This window comes from Trypanosoma cruzi, genomic scaffold (genome assembly GCF_000209065.1).
Source record: "Trypanosoma cruzi strain CL Brener 1047053517063 genomic scaffold, whole genome shotgun sequence".
Classification (NCBI taxonomy): domain Eukaryota; phylum Euglenozoa; class Kinetoplastea; order Trypanosomatida; family Trypanosomatidae; genus Trypanosoma; species Trypanosoma cruzi.
Genome location: NW_001849526.1, coordinates 159,548 through 175,445, shown reverse-complemented (window position 1 = coordinate 175,445; position 15,898 = coordinate 159,548). Strand labels below are relative to the sequence as shown.

General features: G+C 53.2%; 1 protein-coding gene across 1 annotated transcript, besides 13 other annotated features; it reads right to left on the bottom strand.

Annotated features, from left to right (window-relative positions):
• Positions 1-90: part of a sequence feature (areas not merged during assembly with more than two copies in the genome that could not be assigned to a particular haplotype) that runs on past the window's edge.
• Positions 1-919: part of a mobile genetic element that runs on past the window's edge.
• Positions 91-470: a sequence feature (haploid, Esmeraldo-like haplotype).
• Positions 471-1,468: a sequence feature (heterozygous, Esmeraldo-like haplotype).
• Positions 830-5,582: a mobile genetic element.
• Positions 1,469-5,584: a sequence feature (areas not merged during assembly with more than two copies in the genome that could not be assigned to a particular haplotype).
• Positions 5,585-6,991: a sequence feature (haploid, non-Esmeraldo-like haplotype).
• Positions 6,019-6,041: a microsatellite.
• Positions 6,992-10,536: a sequence feature (heterozygous, Esmeraldo-like haplotype).
• Tc00.1047053511179.60 (hypothetical protein, conserved) lies at positions 7,937-8,836 on the bottom strand (the record flags this gene model as incomplete). Its single annotated transcript, XM_807954.1, has 1 exon — positions 7,937-8,836. One exon carries the CDS (start codon positions 8,834-8,836, stop codon positions 7,937-7,939), a length of 900 nt encoding a protein of 299 aa, XP_813047.1.
• Positions 9,333-9,361: a microsatellite.
• Positions 9,937-13,982: a mobile genetic element.
• Positions 10,537-15,898: a sequence feature (areas not merged during assembly with more than two copies in the genome that could not be assigned to a particular haplotype).
• Positions 14,214-15,531: a mobile genetic element.

The following is a 15,898-nucleotide window of genomic DNA, read 5'->3' as shown; positions in this document are numbered from 1 at the left end:
AATATACGCATTGCAGTGTCTAAAAGCGATGCGACATTGTGGGAAGCCCAAGTACTTCGTAATGCGGCCGGCTGTCACGCATCCATGGGGGAGGACCGCGAATCGGGCGCCACGCAGTACACTTTCCTTGGGGTGCTGTTTGATCACACTCGGCGTGCGGTATTCTTGAGTGACAAGTTTGTCCGGTCTGCATGCGACATGCCGGCGCTCAATTCTTCAAACATCGCGGAAATGGAGGTTATGGCGTCACGCTTTTGGTATGCGGCTGCCATTTTGTGCACGCGTTTATATGACAACTACGTTTTCATCAAGGCAGTGCGACGACGATTATTCGCAATTAACCGGGGGATTGTGCAGGAGACATCCCCGGCGAATCTTCCGCCGTCAGTGGCTGTTTTGGGCGAGAGATTGCGACAAATGATCGAGAATAATCGTAAGCGAAACAACAAGCCCACGTAAAAGGCATCGGCCGCCATCACCAGGGATGTGTTGCTCCATGGATGGTGAGCCGTTTTTATTACACAATCAGGCGACGTTAAAATTGCCGGGGGAAGGTGCGGGAAGAAGCCCTTTCTATCATGCAGGCCGAGGCACGCGCGGTACGCCTAGCCTTATCGGCCTTGTCCGCCATCTTGCCATCCACCATGGACGTTTGGGTGAAAAACACTGTTTCAAGGAGCGGCGAATAAAGGCAGCTCGAAATCGCACGCCATGACGTGGGAGCTGCAACGGATACATGAGTTTTGGGACTCTCGCGGAATACAGGCATCCTTTGCATACGTGCGTTCTGCGGACAGCCCCGCAGACGGCATATTGCGCGGTCGTGTCTTTTTTTTTTTTTTACTCTCACCAACGCGTCTAGCTATACAATGCCATCTGGGTGCCGATGAGGTGGTCGAGCAACGACAAAAGTTTCCTGCTATGAAGCAACTGCCATTGAGAGAACTTTCCGTGACGGAGGTCCTGCTCAATGCTCAGCCGTTGGCGCACAGCCAAGGTGCCTGGACATCCTAGAAGCAGATGGTGCAAGGTTTCCTGCGTGCCAATTGGCGTGCTTTTGGAAGCTGGCTGATCCTGCGGCAGCAGAGATCGCCTCCTGGCACTGCTGTTTCGATGTCGTGTGGCGTCTGGGTTGTGTGCGCAGCGACTTCTGTGCTGTGCGGTGTTTCTCCGTGTGGGGAAAACCATGTCACAGAAATCGCATTTGAGCTCGGGAAGCGGTGGAGGATGTTCCGGATGAAATGACCGACAGTGACTGACGAGATTCGAGAATCCCGTCAATATAGAATCGCAGTACGGACATTTCTCCTTCCGACGGCGTGTGATGGTCCGTCTCCTTACTGGAGAGACGTCGTCATCCCTTGCCGACGGGGGAAAAGCATCCGTCCCCGGTGCAGTCGGGTCGTTGTTAGAGCGCATATATGCATACTGTTCCGGTGAGATGTTGCAGAAACGGCATTGGTTCGTGCAATCTCTCACAGCCCAGTATAATCGGCCCCAGAGCTCAGATTCCCCGCACCTTGCCCTTGCGAGGTGAACCAGTTCCTGACGGTGAAGAACTTCCTGAGTGATCAGGTCCTTACCGCTGAGATCTGATGGCCTTGTGCCGCAAAGCAAGTAGCGGTGAGTGTACTGACGAATGGTACTACGCCAATTATTGATAAGCTGGGTAGTAAAACATGTCAGCAGGTCCGTATGCCATAAAGGTGCGATTCCTTGCTCCGTGTATTGTCCAGTCTCCATAGTCTGCGTCGCATACTGATCTGCAAGCTCGTTAGCATGTATTCCACAATGTCCGTAACAAAACTGCAGGTGCACGGACCAGCCAGCACACGCCAGTGTCAAGAGACGCTGCCAGATCTGATCCTCCGTCCAGTCTGTCTGACTGAGTGGACCCTTGTTTAGAGCCGCAAGAAGAGACTGACTGTCTGTAACCACAAGCAGGGTTTTATGCCTGTGCTGGATAAGAGGGATAATCAGCTTCTCTAGGGCTAGAAGCAGCGCGCGGGATTCCGTCCTGTAGCTGCATGGGCGTGTGCCGCAGTTGGTACTGGCCTTTTCTATTATCTCCGATGAGTTGAGGGATGAAAGCAGGATTCCAACCCCGGCTGACTTGGGAACGTCGACACCGCCATCCGTTGCGAGTATACACGAACGGTGGCTGTGCAGCGCTAGAGCCTCTTCGCTGACCCTGCGCTTTTCCCTTGTCAGCTCTTCCTCGTCAGTTATTGAGTGGTCTATCGGAAGTTCCACGCCAATGGTGACCCGGTGTGCGGAGGCCGCGAACCAGGGAGGAATGGAGCTGCGAAAGAACCGCTCTTCCCGTGGTGAGCTCTGAGTGATGCCATAGTCCTTTGTGTATGCGTCTACGAAGGCATATAGCTCGTCCCGAGATAATGGCGAGATGCGGAAACCTGCGCGAGGCGGTGGCTCAGGCGGGGGTCTCCGTATCCAGTCCATCGGACATGCGCGTGTGTTCTCAAATATGGAGAGCCGCGCGCGCAGGCAAAGGACATGGAGCGGCGGCATATTAGCCTCTAGAAGTGCGGATTCCGGGTCGACAGTGCTCGGAACTCCGCTGACAATGCGTGCCAGGGTTGCATACGTCTTCTGCATTTCATTCTTCGCTGAATCCGTCGCTACTGCCCATATGAGCTCGCTGCCATATCGTAATTTGGAAGCACCGTATCCAATGACGAACGTGCGTAGGTCATGTGGAGATGGTCCCGCCTCTTTATGCGCTATGCGGCGTAGCTGCGATATCCGTTGCGAAGTGGCAGCGCGTTGCTTGGTAGCCGCCACATTTAGCGTCAGTCGTGGATCGAGATCCATGCCAAGAAGCTTCGTAGTTCGCGATGCCCCCATGGTCATGACTGGGATTTCACATCCAGCCATTACCAGGGGCCACTTTCCTTCACGATCATAATCTGACTCCGTGTGCGTGGAGAGCGTGAACCAAGCGGCTTCACACTTTGACGGGTTGATGGCCAGGCCATTTTCCTGACTCCACGCATGCAGTTTTTTGAGAACCATGTGGGCAGTGGGAATGGCGTCTTCCCGGGACCGCCCCTTAACGATAATAGAGAGGTCGTCCGCATACATGTCTGCTGTGACACCCGAAAAGCTGTTCAGCAGATTGAGAAGTGGGTGTGCGTAAAGGGAGAACAAATATGGTCCCAGTACGGACCCCTGAGGAGCTCCTCGCAGCATGGGACGCCGATCACTGTTTCTGTTACCAACTCGTGTCTTCGCGTTACGACCACATAGAAGGTTTCTAAGCCACCTTCTACAATTCACCCCCGGAATATTGGCCAGCAAGCGACTGAGGACTCGATGATCTATGGAGTCAAAAGCCTTGCTGAAATCAACCAACACCAGCAGAGTCCGATGGGGTCTGTAGTGGAGTTGATTACCAATACCGCTCTTCTTGGGAAGGTTCACTTGGAAATAATGATTTCTATTATGCTCCACTTCGTGTATCAGGTGTGCCAGCTGCATCGTCGTAGTACGCATACTACGATATGCATACTGGTGGGGGTGAGGCGTTCACACCCAAAGCAATCTCTTCAGTACCATTTTCTCAGCAACCTTACTCACAATGGAAGTAAGGCTGATGGGTCGATATGACTCAAGCAGTTCCGGCGACTTACCGGGTTTTAAGAGTGGGACGATGGTAGCGCGTCTCCACTCAGCCGGGATCGTACCTGTCGTCCAGCTGTGGTTAATGCAACGAAGAAGGAATCGAAGACCCTTTGACGAAATATGTCGCAGTGCCTCACTGTGGGCTTCATCCGGTCCGGGGGCCTTGCCATACGGCGTATTACGTGGCGCAGCAAGCAGTTCCGTACGATTAAAAGGTGCATCAAGAGGGGAATGAAGATGAGCAACTAAATCAGATGTGGTGGCAGCTTCGTTGTTATCCTGTGGCTCTGAGCTAGATGAGAATGAAAAAACTGAAGTAGATGTAGCGGCAGACTCGCTGCTGTTCTGCGGCCTAAAAAGAGAAGAAGAAACAATGCCCAAAGATGGGTTCTGTCTGTTGATGCCCTTGGAAGGCCTTACTGCCTTGTGAGAGGGATGAAGTGGAAAAAAGATGCGATTGAGAGCATTCGCTGCTCTCCTTGCTGTTTTATAAGTGTGTTGACCACCTCCCAACAACAATGATGTAGGAGGTGGAAGTGATGCCTTTTTTCGTCCGGAAATGTATTTCCATGCGAGTGGTTCGCCTGGATTTAGCTTGCTGATGCGACGTAGATACGTGTTGCGCAAGCGCTCTCGGAGTAGGAGGAAGAATTGACTCCTTGTCCGTTGCATTTCTGCCTCACGGTCGGGCGTCGGTAACTGTAGATAGCGGGCCTTGCTGTCGGTAGCAATCCGCTCTGCCTCCATGAGAGTGTCGTCCCAAAGCCTGGGACCATCCTTGTGCATGCCGCGGGGGCAATGTCGTCGATACGAAGTAATAAGCGCTCTCGTGAAAGCTTTAATGCCGGTGGACTGCTTTTTATAGTCATATGCCGGAAGTTGTGCGTCGAAGTCCTTGATGAATAAATCCCATTTACACTTCCCCCAACTGTAGAATGTCTTAGGTGCCGAAGGGGGTGCCGAAGGTATGGTATCCTTAAATGCCTGATGCAGCGTAAATGTTAGCATGTAATGATCACTAAGCGGCGACACAGAAGCTGACCAATCTGACATGGTCAAAGCATTTGACCATGTCAGATCGATACAGGATCGTTCTCTTGTGCCACGAGCATACGTGATCTCACCAGGGGTGTTAACCAAGGTGAGTCCCGCATCCGTGCACAGTTCTAAAAATTCTGCAGCAACCTCGCTTGGAGAAGACTCCAAGAATGGCTCCCACTGTGGGTGATGCATGTTGAAATCCCCACACAGCAGGAGCGGCGACGAGGCTGGAGGGCAGTTTACTAACCGCCTGAAGGATTGCGATATTTGCGGTGGTGGTCTCATATAGGCACTCGCTACAATAAGATCACGGTTCTGGTCCAGAGCAACCTGGACCACCACCACTTCAAGGCTGGTGTCATGCTGGGGGATGGTGAGAGGTATACGCTTGGAACGGAGAGTTTTCCGCACCAGCACCGCCACACCGCCTCCCTTGCCGATGCGCGACTGTGCATGGAGCACATAATCTCCAGTGTACATGCTGGCGATCTGCTCCGACGACTTCCAAGTCTCCTGGATGGCTATTATGTCTGCTCCTTGCGCCATTAATGTTGCGAGTTTTGACGGCGTGAGGCAAGAAACGTTCATCTGGAGTACTGCTATGGGGCCTGGGTTCTGCTCAATGTCTCCGCTTAGCAGTAACATTTGTCGTTGCGCGTCACATACGGCACGCAAAGAGTATGTGTAGCGCTGATAAGCGCCGATGGAATTCAGCAGCGGATGGAAATACCGCTCCGCGGGCAGCCATGTAAATGGCTCCATCTGGTGCCCTTCCGACCCGTTTGTGCGGCGCCTCCTGCCTCTCCGCGTGCAGCGGATGGGCAGCAGGCGCTTAGCTTCCTCTCTGGCAAAGAGCGCCAGACCCTGGCACCACGTTGAGGTGGCCGGCTGAGCCAGGGGCGGTCGTGTGTCTTTATAATTGACGAGGTGCCGGATTCCGGGCACTTCCAGCCACACGACCCCGCCACCGGGTGAGGATCAAAAAGGTGAACGGCGGCGTCTTGTGGCTGAAAGAGCCCGAAGCCTTTAACCTTGTAAGAAGTAGTGTTTCTTTTCGTAACAAAGGCCGACGTGTGACTAGGGCGGTTGTCAGAATTTATTTGCTTGTATGAATCATCGGGGTAGCGAACCCAGTCCTCTGTTATTCTTTTCTTCCCCCTTGTTTGTGTTTGATGATTTGGGGAAAGGGCCGGCAGTCCAGGCAAGTAACTCTTCATTCTTCCAGAAAGCGACGAACTTGGCATAAGGAATCGGCCATGTGGGTTGCTAGAGGGAATGTGTTTGCTTCCTTTTTCAAAAAACAAAGGCAATTTCCATCAATTTGGGAAAGTGCGCTTTTTTTTTTTTTTTTTTTTTTTCGGAATCGGCGGCTCTCGGGATGCGCGCTGCCGCGCGACCGGCGAATCGATATCTGTTGCTTGCGCGGCGTTTTTGTGCTTTATTTTGCACCAAAAGCGGCCGCGGCCGTGAGTCAAATCGGACCTTTGGCGCGGGCGGCTTCTGCGACAGAAATGTTTGGGCAATCGGCCCCCGCAGCCCTTACTGGATCGGTGGTTTTAAAAGGATTTAAATCCAATGCTTAGTGTTAAGCTGTGTTTCAAAGCAAAAAGGCCTGGCGGGACCGCCGGTTCGGGAGGGGCGCTTTGTCTTGATGCCTGAAGAGGCCGCGATGCGCCCTTTTTGGCTTATTTACGCGCTGCGTGCGCCAAAATAAAGAAGGCCTCGGCCCGGCGTGGGTTCTAGGCGGTCTTCCGTTGGAAGAGCGCAAGCTCTTGGACGACGCGGCCCGAGCCCGAAACCTCCATGCCGCGCGGACGAAGCCCAAGGCGTGCCAACTCAACCGGCTTTCCTTCACTCCCTCGCGCTCTCCGAGTCAACTCTTGCAAAAAGAATCGCTGACTTCGCAACGCGGCACTTTCCCGAACCCCTTCCCGCATTCGGCGATGGGGTCTGCAAGTCAAAAAATTCCTCGGCTGGCACAAAAAACGTGATGGGAATTCAAGCTACTGTTTCAGACCCCACGACGGGCTGTTTGTAAGCGGCGCGGCGGCCTGGCAGAATGACCGCTCGTCCGAGGAGGGAAAACCGCACCCTTCGGACGAAGGCGTGCTGTGGGTGTTTCTGCCATGTCTGGTTGGTTCCGTGGAAATATTGCCAAAACCGAAAGCAGCAATGTTTCTGCGCCCCCGCCCCGCCGCCTCGTTTCTGCGAACCCCGGGGCCGCAGCCCAAAGCCCGGCGCAATGCTTATTTCATCCTGGGTTTCCGCCGCTTCGAGTAGGGCGCCCCGTCGCGACGGCCATTCCAACGGGCCGAACCCACACCAAGAAACCTGCTGAGCCTCTCTTGCCGGCGGGGTGCCGGCACCCTTATATTGGATTCCCCGCGCGTTTCCGGCGCCCGCTTCCCGCCGCTGTCCGGCGAGGAATGGCGCTAAGGGAGCGGGCGTCTCATTCCCCACTTTTCCCGAAAGGGGGAAAGTATACCCACGTATTTTTTTTGCAAAACCTTTGTGCGACGCCAGCCGGCTTCTCCGGCTGGGGGCGGAGGCGATAAGCACTCTTAACGGGATAACGGCGCATGGCGCTGGCCGCCGCCAAAAAAACTTCCCAACGGGGGTTCGTTTCTTTTGGTGGCGTCCCGTCGCCCCTTCTATAATGACACGCGCCGATCGGGAAGGGGCAAGGACTCTAACATCTTCCCCTCTGCGCGGGCAGGCGGTGAATGCGTTCTTTCTCTGCCGCCGTTTGCCTGGCAATGGGAAGCTGCTGAGGATTCATGCCGCGTTGTACTTCCACAATAAACGCTGTAATCAGGATAGGGAAATTCTAAAAAAAACATGTTCAAAAGTAAAAGCGTAAGGGAAAAACAAATAATTTATTACAGTAGAAGACGCGTTTTCACCCACCGCTATCGTAAACAAATTGTAAAAAGGCTTATCACATCAGCGCCCTGTGCTGGAAAAAGCTGGTGATAAAAAACGCATAAATATTAACAAATGAACCCTCTCCTATAGGATTTTATCAATGAAATTCAATAAACCTCCACGCACACACGCACAGATTCAAGAAAAAAAACTTTTCTAGACTTGCAACCGTAAAACAAAAACAAGGGCAGCTAAACATAATTGCTTCTCCATACTTTAAGCGTGCGCACGCGATTTTATAGTGACATTTGCTATTTGCTTTTGCAGTGTTTATGTGCCACACGAACCGCCCCTGCAGAGGAGCCATTTCTTTCCATTCGTATTTCTCCTATGGCTTATTAAGGGAATTTGTCTCTGTTTGTGGAGCGCCGTTTTTCCACAAGGACCAAATTTCATCAAGGAGCGGCTTTGGCACGGCGCGGCCCCAGGTGAGGAACAACTGTTCGTAGCGGTGCCCATCGCTTTCACGCTGCACCCATGGTTCTTCCGCAAGCCTACTTTTTTTCCAGGGCACGTATTGAAGGAGGAGATGCGGTAGGGCAACAACAACTGCGTTTAGCATGGAGGGCCGGTCGCGGAACAGTTTCATCACGGCATCGACTATGTACCAGTAATTCAAGAGCTGTTGTTGCTGTCTCATGTTGACAGCCTCCGCAAAGCACTCATCAAGAACTTCCATCACCTTCACCACGGCCATCGGACTCTGGCAGAGTGTATCGCAAATTGTCTCCAACACCGCCATGGAACGCTGCGTGCACCGGCCAGAAAACTCAAGTGCAATAATGCGCCGCAACAGCTCCTGCAGAGAGGCGTGACTACAGCCACCTTCCGCTGTGGGTGGCCGTTGGTCGGCTACTTTGGCTTTCTCTGTATCCACCATATGCTTTATTTTTTCGTTGTCTTTGCTGGGCTGCTCCGTTGAATGGGTCGGCGCCAGCTTCTTTTCCTTCTCCGTCTCCACTTGGCGACTTCTGCCGCTACCATCCGCAATGTGTCCATACCTTACGTTGGATCGCACTGGTGGAAACGTTCCCGGCGAGTTGGGGGCGCCGAAAACCGTCGGTGACACATGCGTGGTTTCCTGCGGACTGCTTCCGTTGTGGGTCGCTGCCCTCCACGGATTTGGTGGCGCAGGACGAGATTGGTCTGGCCGACCTCGCTTTCTCCTCTCCGTCGGAGTCGTGTTGCTCCAACTCGACTTTACAATAACTCCCTTCCGGTAACCCATCAAACGATTCGGTTAGTTTGCCTTATAGAATACTCTTCTAAGGTATGAAAAACAAAACACTCAAACAAAAGAATAAATGAAAATGCCGATGCTTTGCCACTGACAACGGTACTCGTACTTCAAACAAGAAGAAACGTCTCAAGTGCGTCCTGCAAGCTACATTGCACAGACACAAAGAAAACAACCTGGATGAACAGGCGTGTTTGCTTTGACGTGTTAAGAATGCAGGAAATCTATTCTGGGCAAGCTCACCCACAAATAATGGATGATCGTGCCGTAGCGCGTAACGTCTGCCACAGAGTGACGCAAAAAAGCGAGAAGGAAGTGCGGTGGAACAAAGGAACTGGGAGGGAAAAAAAAGAACGATGCACCTTCCTTCTACCCCTTCATGCGCCACTTCACTTCTGCTCTTTCAGTGAAAAGGGGTGTAAAAGCCACATCCGGAAATATACGTGGGTGCTTAAATGCCTTTACCCTTGTAAAAAAAAAAAAAAAAAACAACAACAACAACAACAACAACAACAAAAAACAACTGTGTCAGCGTGTGGAGTCTCACGCAGAAAAATACAGAAAAAAAAAATCAACAGAAATAATAAGTCGGATTAACGGTATGCTGCGCGTTTCGGGGTTGTAGGGATCAGGTTGTCGCGAATGATGACGCAAAGGTTAGTTCGGGAAGCGAAATTGCTTCAATAGTTTATAGTGGAAAGGCTCTAGTGCTGGATAGCTATTTGTGCTGCCTATGTGCCACGACCCATGTCTATACACGTAAACAAACGGGTCGCTTCTTTTTTTTTTCTCTTCCTTCATTTAGAAAGGACCTCTCACGAGTCTCATTCCGCTGGTTGCTCTTGCTCTTCTGACTGTGACGGTGAATGTCACGTCATTAAACATTTTGTCGCTGTTACTATTCAGATAAATACGGTATGCTATTGTTTTCTAAATTCAACTTTTTAAAATTATTTCTTTATCGGTTATGGTCACAAATAGTCAATACTGCAAGGAATGTCCGTATAAACGAAGCAAGTGTTATATCTCACACGTGCCGTCGTGCGGGCTGGGGCACTCCCAAACACTCGCATTCCCAATTCCCAACGACGGGGGCATTTCTGCAGTGGATGAAGCGAAGTCTCTCGTGGTCCATCTCGAGTGCCCGCGCTTGTGCTTCCTGCGTGTTTTGCCTGCTGGCATGCTTGGCACTTTCTGTGGCGACCTGTGCGCGAGGCGCCTGTTAAGAAGACGCTGGCACCATTGTGGCACCCGCATGTGAGGTCCTCTCCAACTATCGGAACGCCAGGTCGAGCACGTCGGGCATGCGCCCTCATATTGTGGACGGACGTGCGCACTCTGCTGCAGCTTGAGCAGGAGGACGTCAATCCGTCGCTCGCTGGTCGGCAAGGATTTGCGGTACTCACGTCGGGAAGAGGTTCTGGCGGAGGCAGCGGCGGGCCGGTCTCCTCAGTGAGGGAGGGACGGCACCACCGACACAGAGGGTTAATTGTGATACGAAGGACACGCGCAGGCCTGTCGAGGAGTGGGCAGGAGTCGCATCGCACCTGTGCGCAGTGCCGCCACTCGTGGCACGATGTCCGGGTCGTGCCAGGAATAGAGTCCCTGCCACACCGACAGGCGCCTGTCATGCGGTGTACGCGCCTTCCTTTTTTTCTGGGCATCCCTCCAGTACGGTCGCCTGGCTGCAGCGAGGAAGTCCACGTGCCAGATTGGGCTGCCCTCCTGCGGGAGGGATCGTGCAATCATGGCTTCGTCGTCAGCGGCCTCATTGCGTGGGATACCGCAGTGCGATGGAGAGAACATGAAGTTTACAGAGTGACCTCGCTTTATCAAGGAGAGCAGCATAATCCAAATCTCTTCGGTAACGTAGTCTTGCATGGCCAGTGGAACGACGCGGAGTGCCTCAGTTCTCGACAGGGAGTCTGTTGCCACCAGGATTCGTGTGGGCGATTGGGATGTTTCCAGACAAAAGGTATGAGACGTATAATGCCCTTTTCAGTGGCAAGGCACTCTGCTCTATATGAGCGTGCGAGCCTGCCAGCTGCTGCACGATGGACCTCCACAGGGAGATCATTTGTCGTGGTGGAGTAATATAATAGCGCAGCGGATCCAGATGCGAGTTCGGCGAGAGATGAAGAAACGTCTGTCCATAATTCAAAATCAAAATCTCCTAGAGAGGAGTAAATAGAATCAAAAGCCGTGCGCTTGACATCGTCAGAGGCGTCTTGGGCAAAGCGTGGCTGATTAAATTCCACTTTATTGCAACTCACAGTGTCCCAGAGGAAAATTCGATGTTGAATAGGAGGAGCGCGATTGTGGCTGTGGGGTATCCCAATAGTATTACATGCGCGTTCTAATTCATTAACAACAGCATCTCTCGGGAGCGGGATCGATGTCGCCGTTTTCCCATGCATGGACGGAGGCATAGGTTCCGAGTAGATAAGGGAGCGCAAATCCCGTGATTATGGAAACGTACATGGCGTTAGTATTGCGTGAGTGCAGAAAGCCAGAGTAACTTTCGGAGCGGGAAAATATTGGCTTGCAAGCAGACAGATGTATTATCTGTAGATGCGCTCAGGCAAAGAATGTTTTACAACTGTCGCGATACCGTACTTCCATATTATGGAGGTAAGTGGGGGCGAGGCATGGGACAATTGCATCGCCACAGTATAGTGGCACACTGTGGACGTATCCAATTGAAAAGTATCGCATGGTGTGATGGGACGCTCCAGCTTGTGCGACCAGCTTCAATTAGTAACGACGTAGCATGGTCTGCTTTGCAGCGTTGGAAGCGTGCGTACGAAAATTAAGGAGTTGTTCAACCGTGGTGTCCAGTAAGCGCACTGGGCGTGACTGAATACGTAGGTTCCCATTGCCAGGAAGGAGATCGACCATATCCTCTTCAGACCGTGTGTGTAAAGAGATGTAGAATAGAGCAGATTCACTCTTACCAACGTTGATTTTGGGGCTGTGCTCGGCAGCCCATTTCGTTATAAGTGACAGGGCGGGTTGCATTGCCGCAGCACATGCATGGATGTCCGCACCTGAGGCAACAAGTGTGAGCTCCTCAGCGTGCATGAGTGCGGAGGCGGAATAGATGTTGTCCATGCGGTGCAACAGATCATCCACACTGTAGAGGAAGAGTTGGGGTCGCAGGACGCTGCCTTGCGGTACTCCGTCTGAGGTGAGTTGTTTCCGGGAGTGCTGTTCGCGAGTGCATACCCTAACATAGCGGCCCCGCAGGTAGTTGTGCAGCCAGCGTTTGGTTCGAGGGCCGAGGGCGAAAGTCCGCCGAGCATGCCGAATAGTTTCCCATGGTCAACGGTGTCGAACGCAGTAGAAAAATCAATCAAGACTGCGAGCGAGCGATGGCGACGAGGGCGTCGTGTGGGGCGCCGCCTCCAGGGCGCGCATACTCCACAGCGCTGAACTCATTCAATCCACGGTAATTTTACCAATAACAAGTACCACCACGTCCGATGTTGAACGCGAAGGTGTGAACCCGAATTGACGTGGGTGGTGCGGCAATAACGCTGACAGACGGCGGTCAATCATTCCTTCGGTTAACTTTAGTAAAACAGAGAGCAGCGTGATAGGTCTGTAGCTCTCTGGGCGGCATGGATCCTTCCCAGGTTTGGGATAGGAATAGTGACCCCATTTTCCAGGAGCCAGTCAGGCTGCCATTTGCGAAGGAGTTGTTGATCATCGTTCTAATTGTGCCACGTACGACGGGCCCGGGATGGTGCAGGAATTCATTCAACATGTCGTCGGGGCCAGGGGCTGAGCCAAGCAAAGAGTCGCGGATGGTCACGTCAAGTTCATACGGCGTGAGAGGCCAATCCATTTCCCAGTCACCAGGGGCAAGGGAGTGCGGCGAGCAGCGGCAGAAGTATAGGGTAACGTGGCACGTGAAACCGCACAAAATGACGGACAAGCAGGTTTGCCTGTTGCCGAGGCAGAGCGCATACGCGGCCAGATTCAGTTCGGAGCACAACCAATTCCAGAGGATGAGGGTGCGGCGCCGCCATGCCGCGAAGATATCGCCAGCTTGGGTTGGATGAAGCCCCAAGTTTTTTCGCGCGGGATTCCAGAAGCATAGAGAGGCCACGGCGTAAGGCTTGATTTCGTTCCCCCTTTTTCGGGCAAATTCGGTAAAATGTAGCACGTTTCCAGGAAAGGCAATGTGTGCTTGATGTCCTGCTTCCGCGGCGACCTCGGCTTGCACCATTTCGTGTGTCCATATTATTTTGGGGCTTTCACGGCTGCCGCGCGGGATATGGCGCTCAGCTGCTCTTACGATGCCTCTGCGAAGATCCAACCATGTAGACGCGGTGGCAAGGAGGGTTTCACTCGACGAGGTGGAAGCAGGCCAATCCGCTTTACGCAGGGCAAAGGTGGCTTTGTCCCGCCGAGGCAGCGTGTTGGCTATTCGTGGAATGCCATCGTCCATCCCTACCGAGTAACATATTAAGCAGTGGTCCGAATCCATGTAGGGAGTGGATTTCCAGCTAGAGATGCGTAGTACGCGATACGCAGTCACGTCAGGGGACGAGGCATTAGGATGTGTGATCCGTGTTGCCTGCGCCGGGTCATTTGCGGGTTCAAAATCCATATCAATTAAAACAGCGGCGAAGTTTTCTCCTCCAGTCGTCGATGGTATATGGCTGTCACGGAGCTCATGATGTCAATTCGGGTCACCCGCGATAATCGCAGCGGGGCCCAAGCGACGGAAGATATTAATAAATGCGGATTCTTGAACAGTTTCCATGGGAGGGTTGTGGTAATTCACCACGCAAATGCTGGGACAGCCCGGAGAAAATACACGGACAGCGATGGTCTCCAGGAGGTCAGTGCCAGGGAGCAACAGGCGCTCGCACGGTAGAGAGTGGCGCACCATAACGGCAACACCACCACCGCGCCCAGTGCGGGCCTGAAGAAAGCCATTACAGCCGGATAATTCTGCCTCTATGGCGCTTCGATTATTTGTTGCCTGGAGAAGAACGATGTCAGGTTGGGGCAGCTCCCATCGCACAGCAAACGCAATATTTTTTACGGAAGAGAGACCTGCAATGTTACGCTGCCAAACAGTGATGAAGCCATCCTCCTCGGGGCCGGAATTCTTGTGGACGTCACCGCCACGGGTAATATCAACGGAATGACCGCAGCGAAACGGTCGTGCAGTTTTGTCCGACAGTCTGCAGGCAGACCGCTTCACCTCCCCACACCGGGCATGGCGTGGTACCTTCTCGAGGGGTAGAGTCGTCTTGGTTTCCGTCGTGCTCGCAGCAACGCCCTGCTGCGCAGTTCCTATATGCAACCAAAGCCCCAGCACCGCGACAATGTACGACTTCATCGTTGGGGACCGTGGATACTCGCGACGGATGGCGGTGTCGGCGTTCCCAAGTCAGCCGGGGTTGGAATACTGCTTTCATCCCTCAACTCATCTGAGATAATAGAAAAGGCCAGTACCAACTGCGGCACACGCCCATGCAGCTACAGGACGGAATCCCGCGCACTGCTTCTAGCCCTAGAGAAGCTGATTATCCCTCGTATCCAACACAGGCATAAAACCCTGCTTGTGGTTACAGACAGTCAGTCTCTTCTAGCGGCTCTAAACAAGGGTCCGCTCAGTCAGACAGACTGGACGGAGGATCAGATCTGGCAGCGTCTCTTGACACTGACGTGTGCTGGCTGGTCCGTGCACCTGCAGTTTTGTTACGGACATTGTGGAGTACATGCTAATGAGCTTGCGGATCAGTATGCGACGCAGACTATGGCAACCGGACAATACACGGAGCACGGAATCGCACCTTTATGGCATACGGACCTGCTGACATGTTTTACTACCCAGCTTATCAATAAGTGGCGTAGTACCATTCGTCAAGACACTCATCGCTACTTGCTTTGCGGCACAAGGCCATCCGATCTCAGCGGCAAGGACCTAATCACTCAGAAAGTTCTTCACCGTCAGGGACTGGTCCACCTCGCTAGGGCAAGGTGCGGGGAATCTGAGCTCTGGGGCCGATTATACTGGGCTGTGAGAGATTGCACGAACCAATGCCGTTTCTGCAACATCTCACCGGAACAGTATGCATATATGCGCTCTAACAACGACCCAACTGCACCGGGGACGGACACTGTTCCCCCGTCGGCAAGGGACGAAGACGTCTCTCCAGTAAGGAGACGGAACGTCACACGCCGTCGGAAGGAGAAATGTCCGTACTGCGATTCTATATTGACGGGATTCTCGAATCTCGTCAGTCACTGTCGGTCATTCCATCCGGAACATCCTCCACCGCTTCCCGAGCTCAAATGCGATTTCTGTGACATGGTTTTCCCCACACGGAGAAGCACCGCACAGCACAGAAGTCGCTGCGCACACAACCCAGACGCCACACGACATCGAAACAGCAGTGCCAGGAGGCGATCCCTGCTGCCGCAGGATCAGCCTGCTTCCAAAAGCACGCCAATAGGCCCACAGGAAACCTTGCACCATCTGCTTCTAGGATGTCCAGGCACCTTGGCTGTGCGCCAACGGCTGAGCATTGAGCAGGACCTCCGTCACGGAAAGTTCTCCCAATGGCAGCTGCTTCATAGCAGAAAACTTTTGTCGCTGCTCGACCACCTCATCGGCACTCAGATGGCACCGTGTGGCTGGACGTGCCGGTAAGAGTAGAAGAAAATAATAATGAGCATTCTTGCCACCATCGGGTAGCGGTGCAGTTTGCGATCCCTCTGGAGGCTCTCTCTTTTCATTGCCGTTTTTGTCCGAGAAGTCATCACCGCCATCTTTTGTGGTGTGGTCGGCTTCGTGTTGCGCTCGGGGTCCTCCTCCTCCACCGCCTTGCGGTGTTGCCTTTGCCGTCTCTGACACCTGTGACGGTTTGTCCTGAAGCCTGACTGCCCTGGGAGGTCCTCCCACCTCCAGCATGCACTCCACCTGCTGCCTGCTGAGATGAGTTGGGGAGTGGGAATGTTGTGCCTGCAGCGGGCCCTACGCCCAAAGACTCCTGTCCACTTGCATGGGTCTGGGAATCGGACACGTCACCA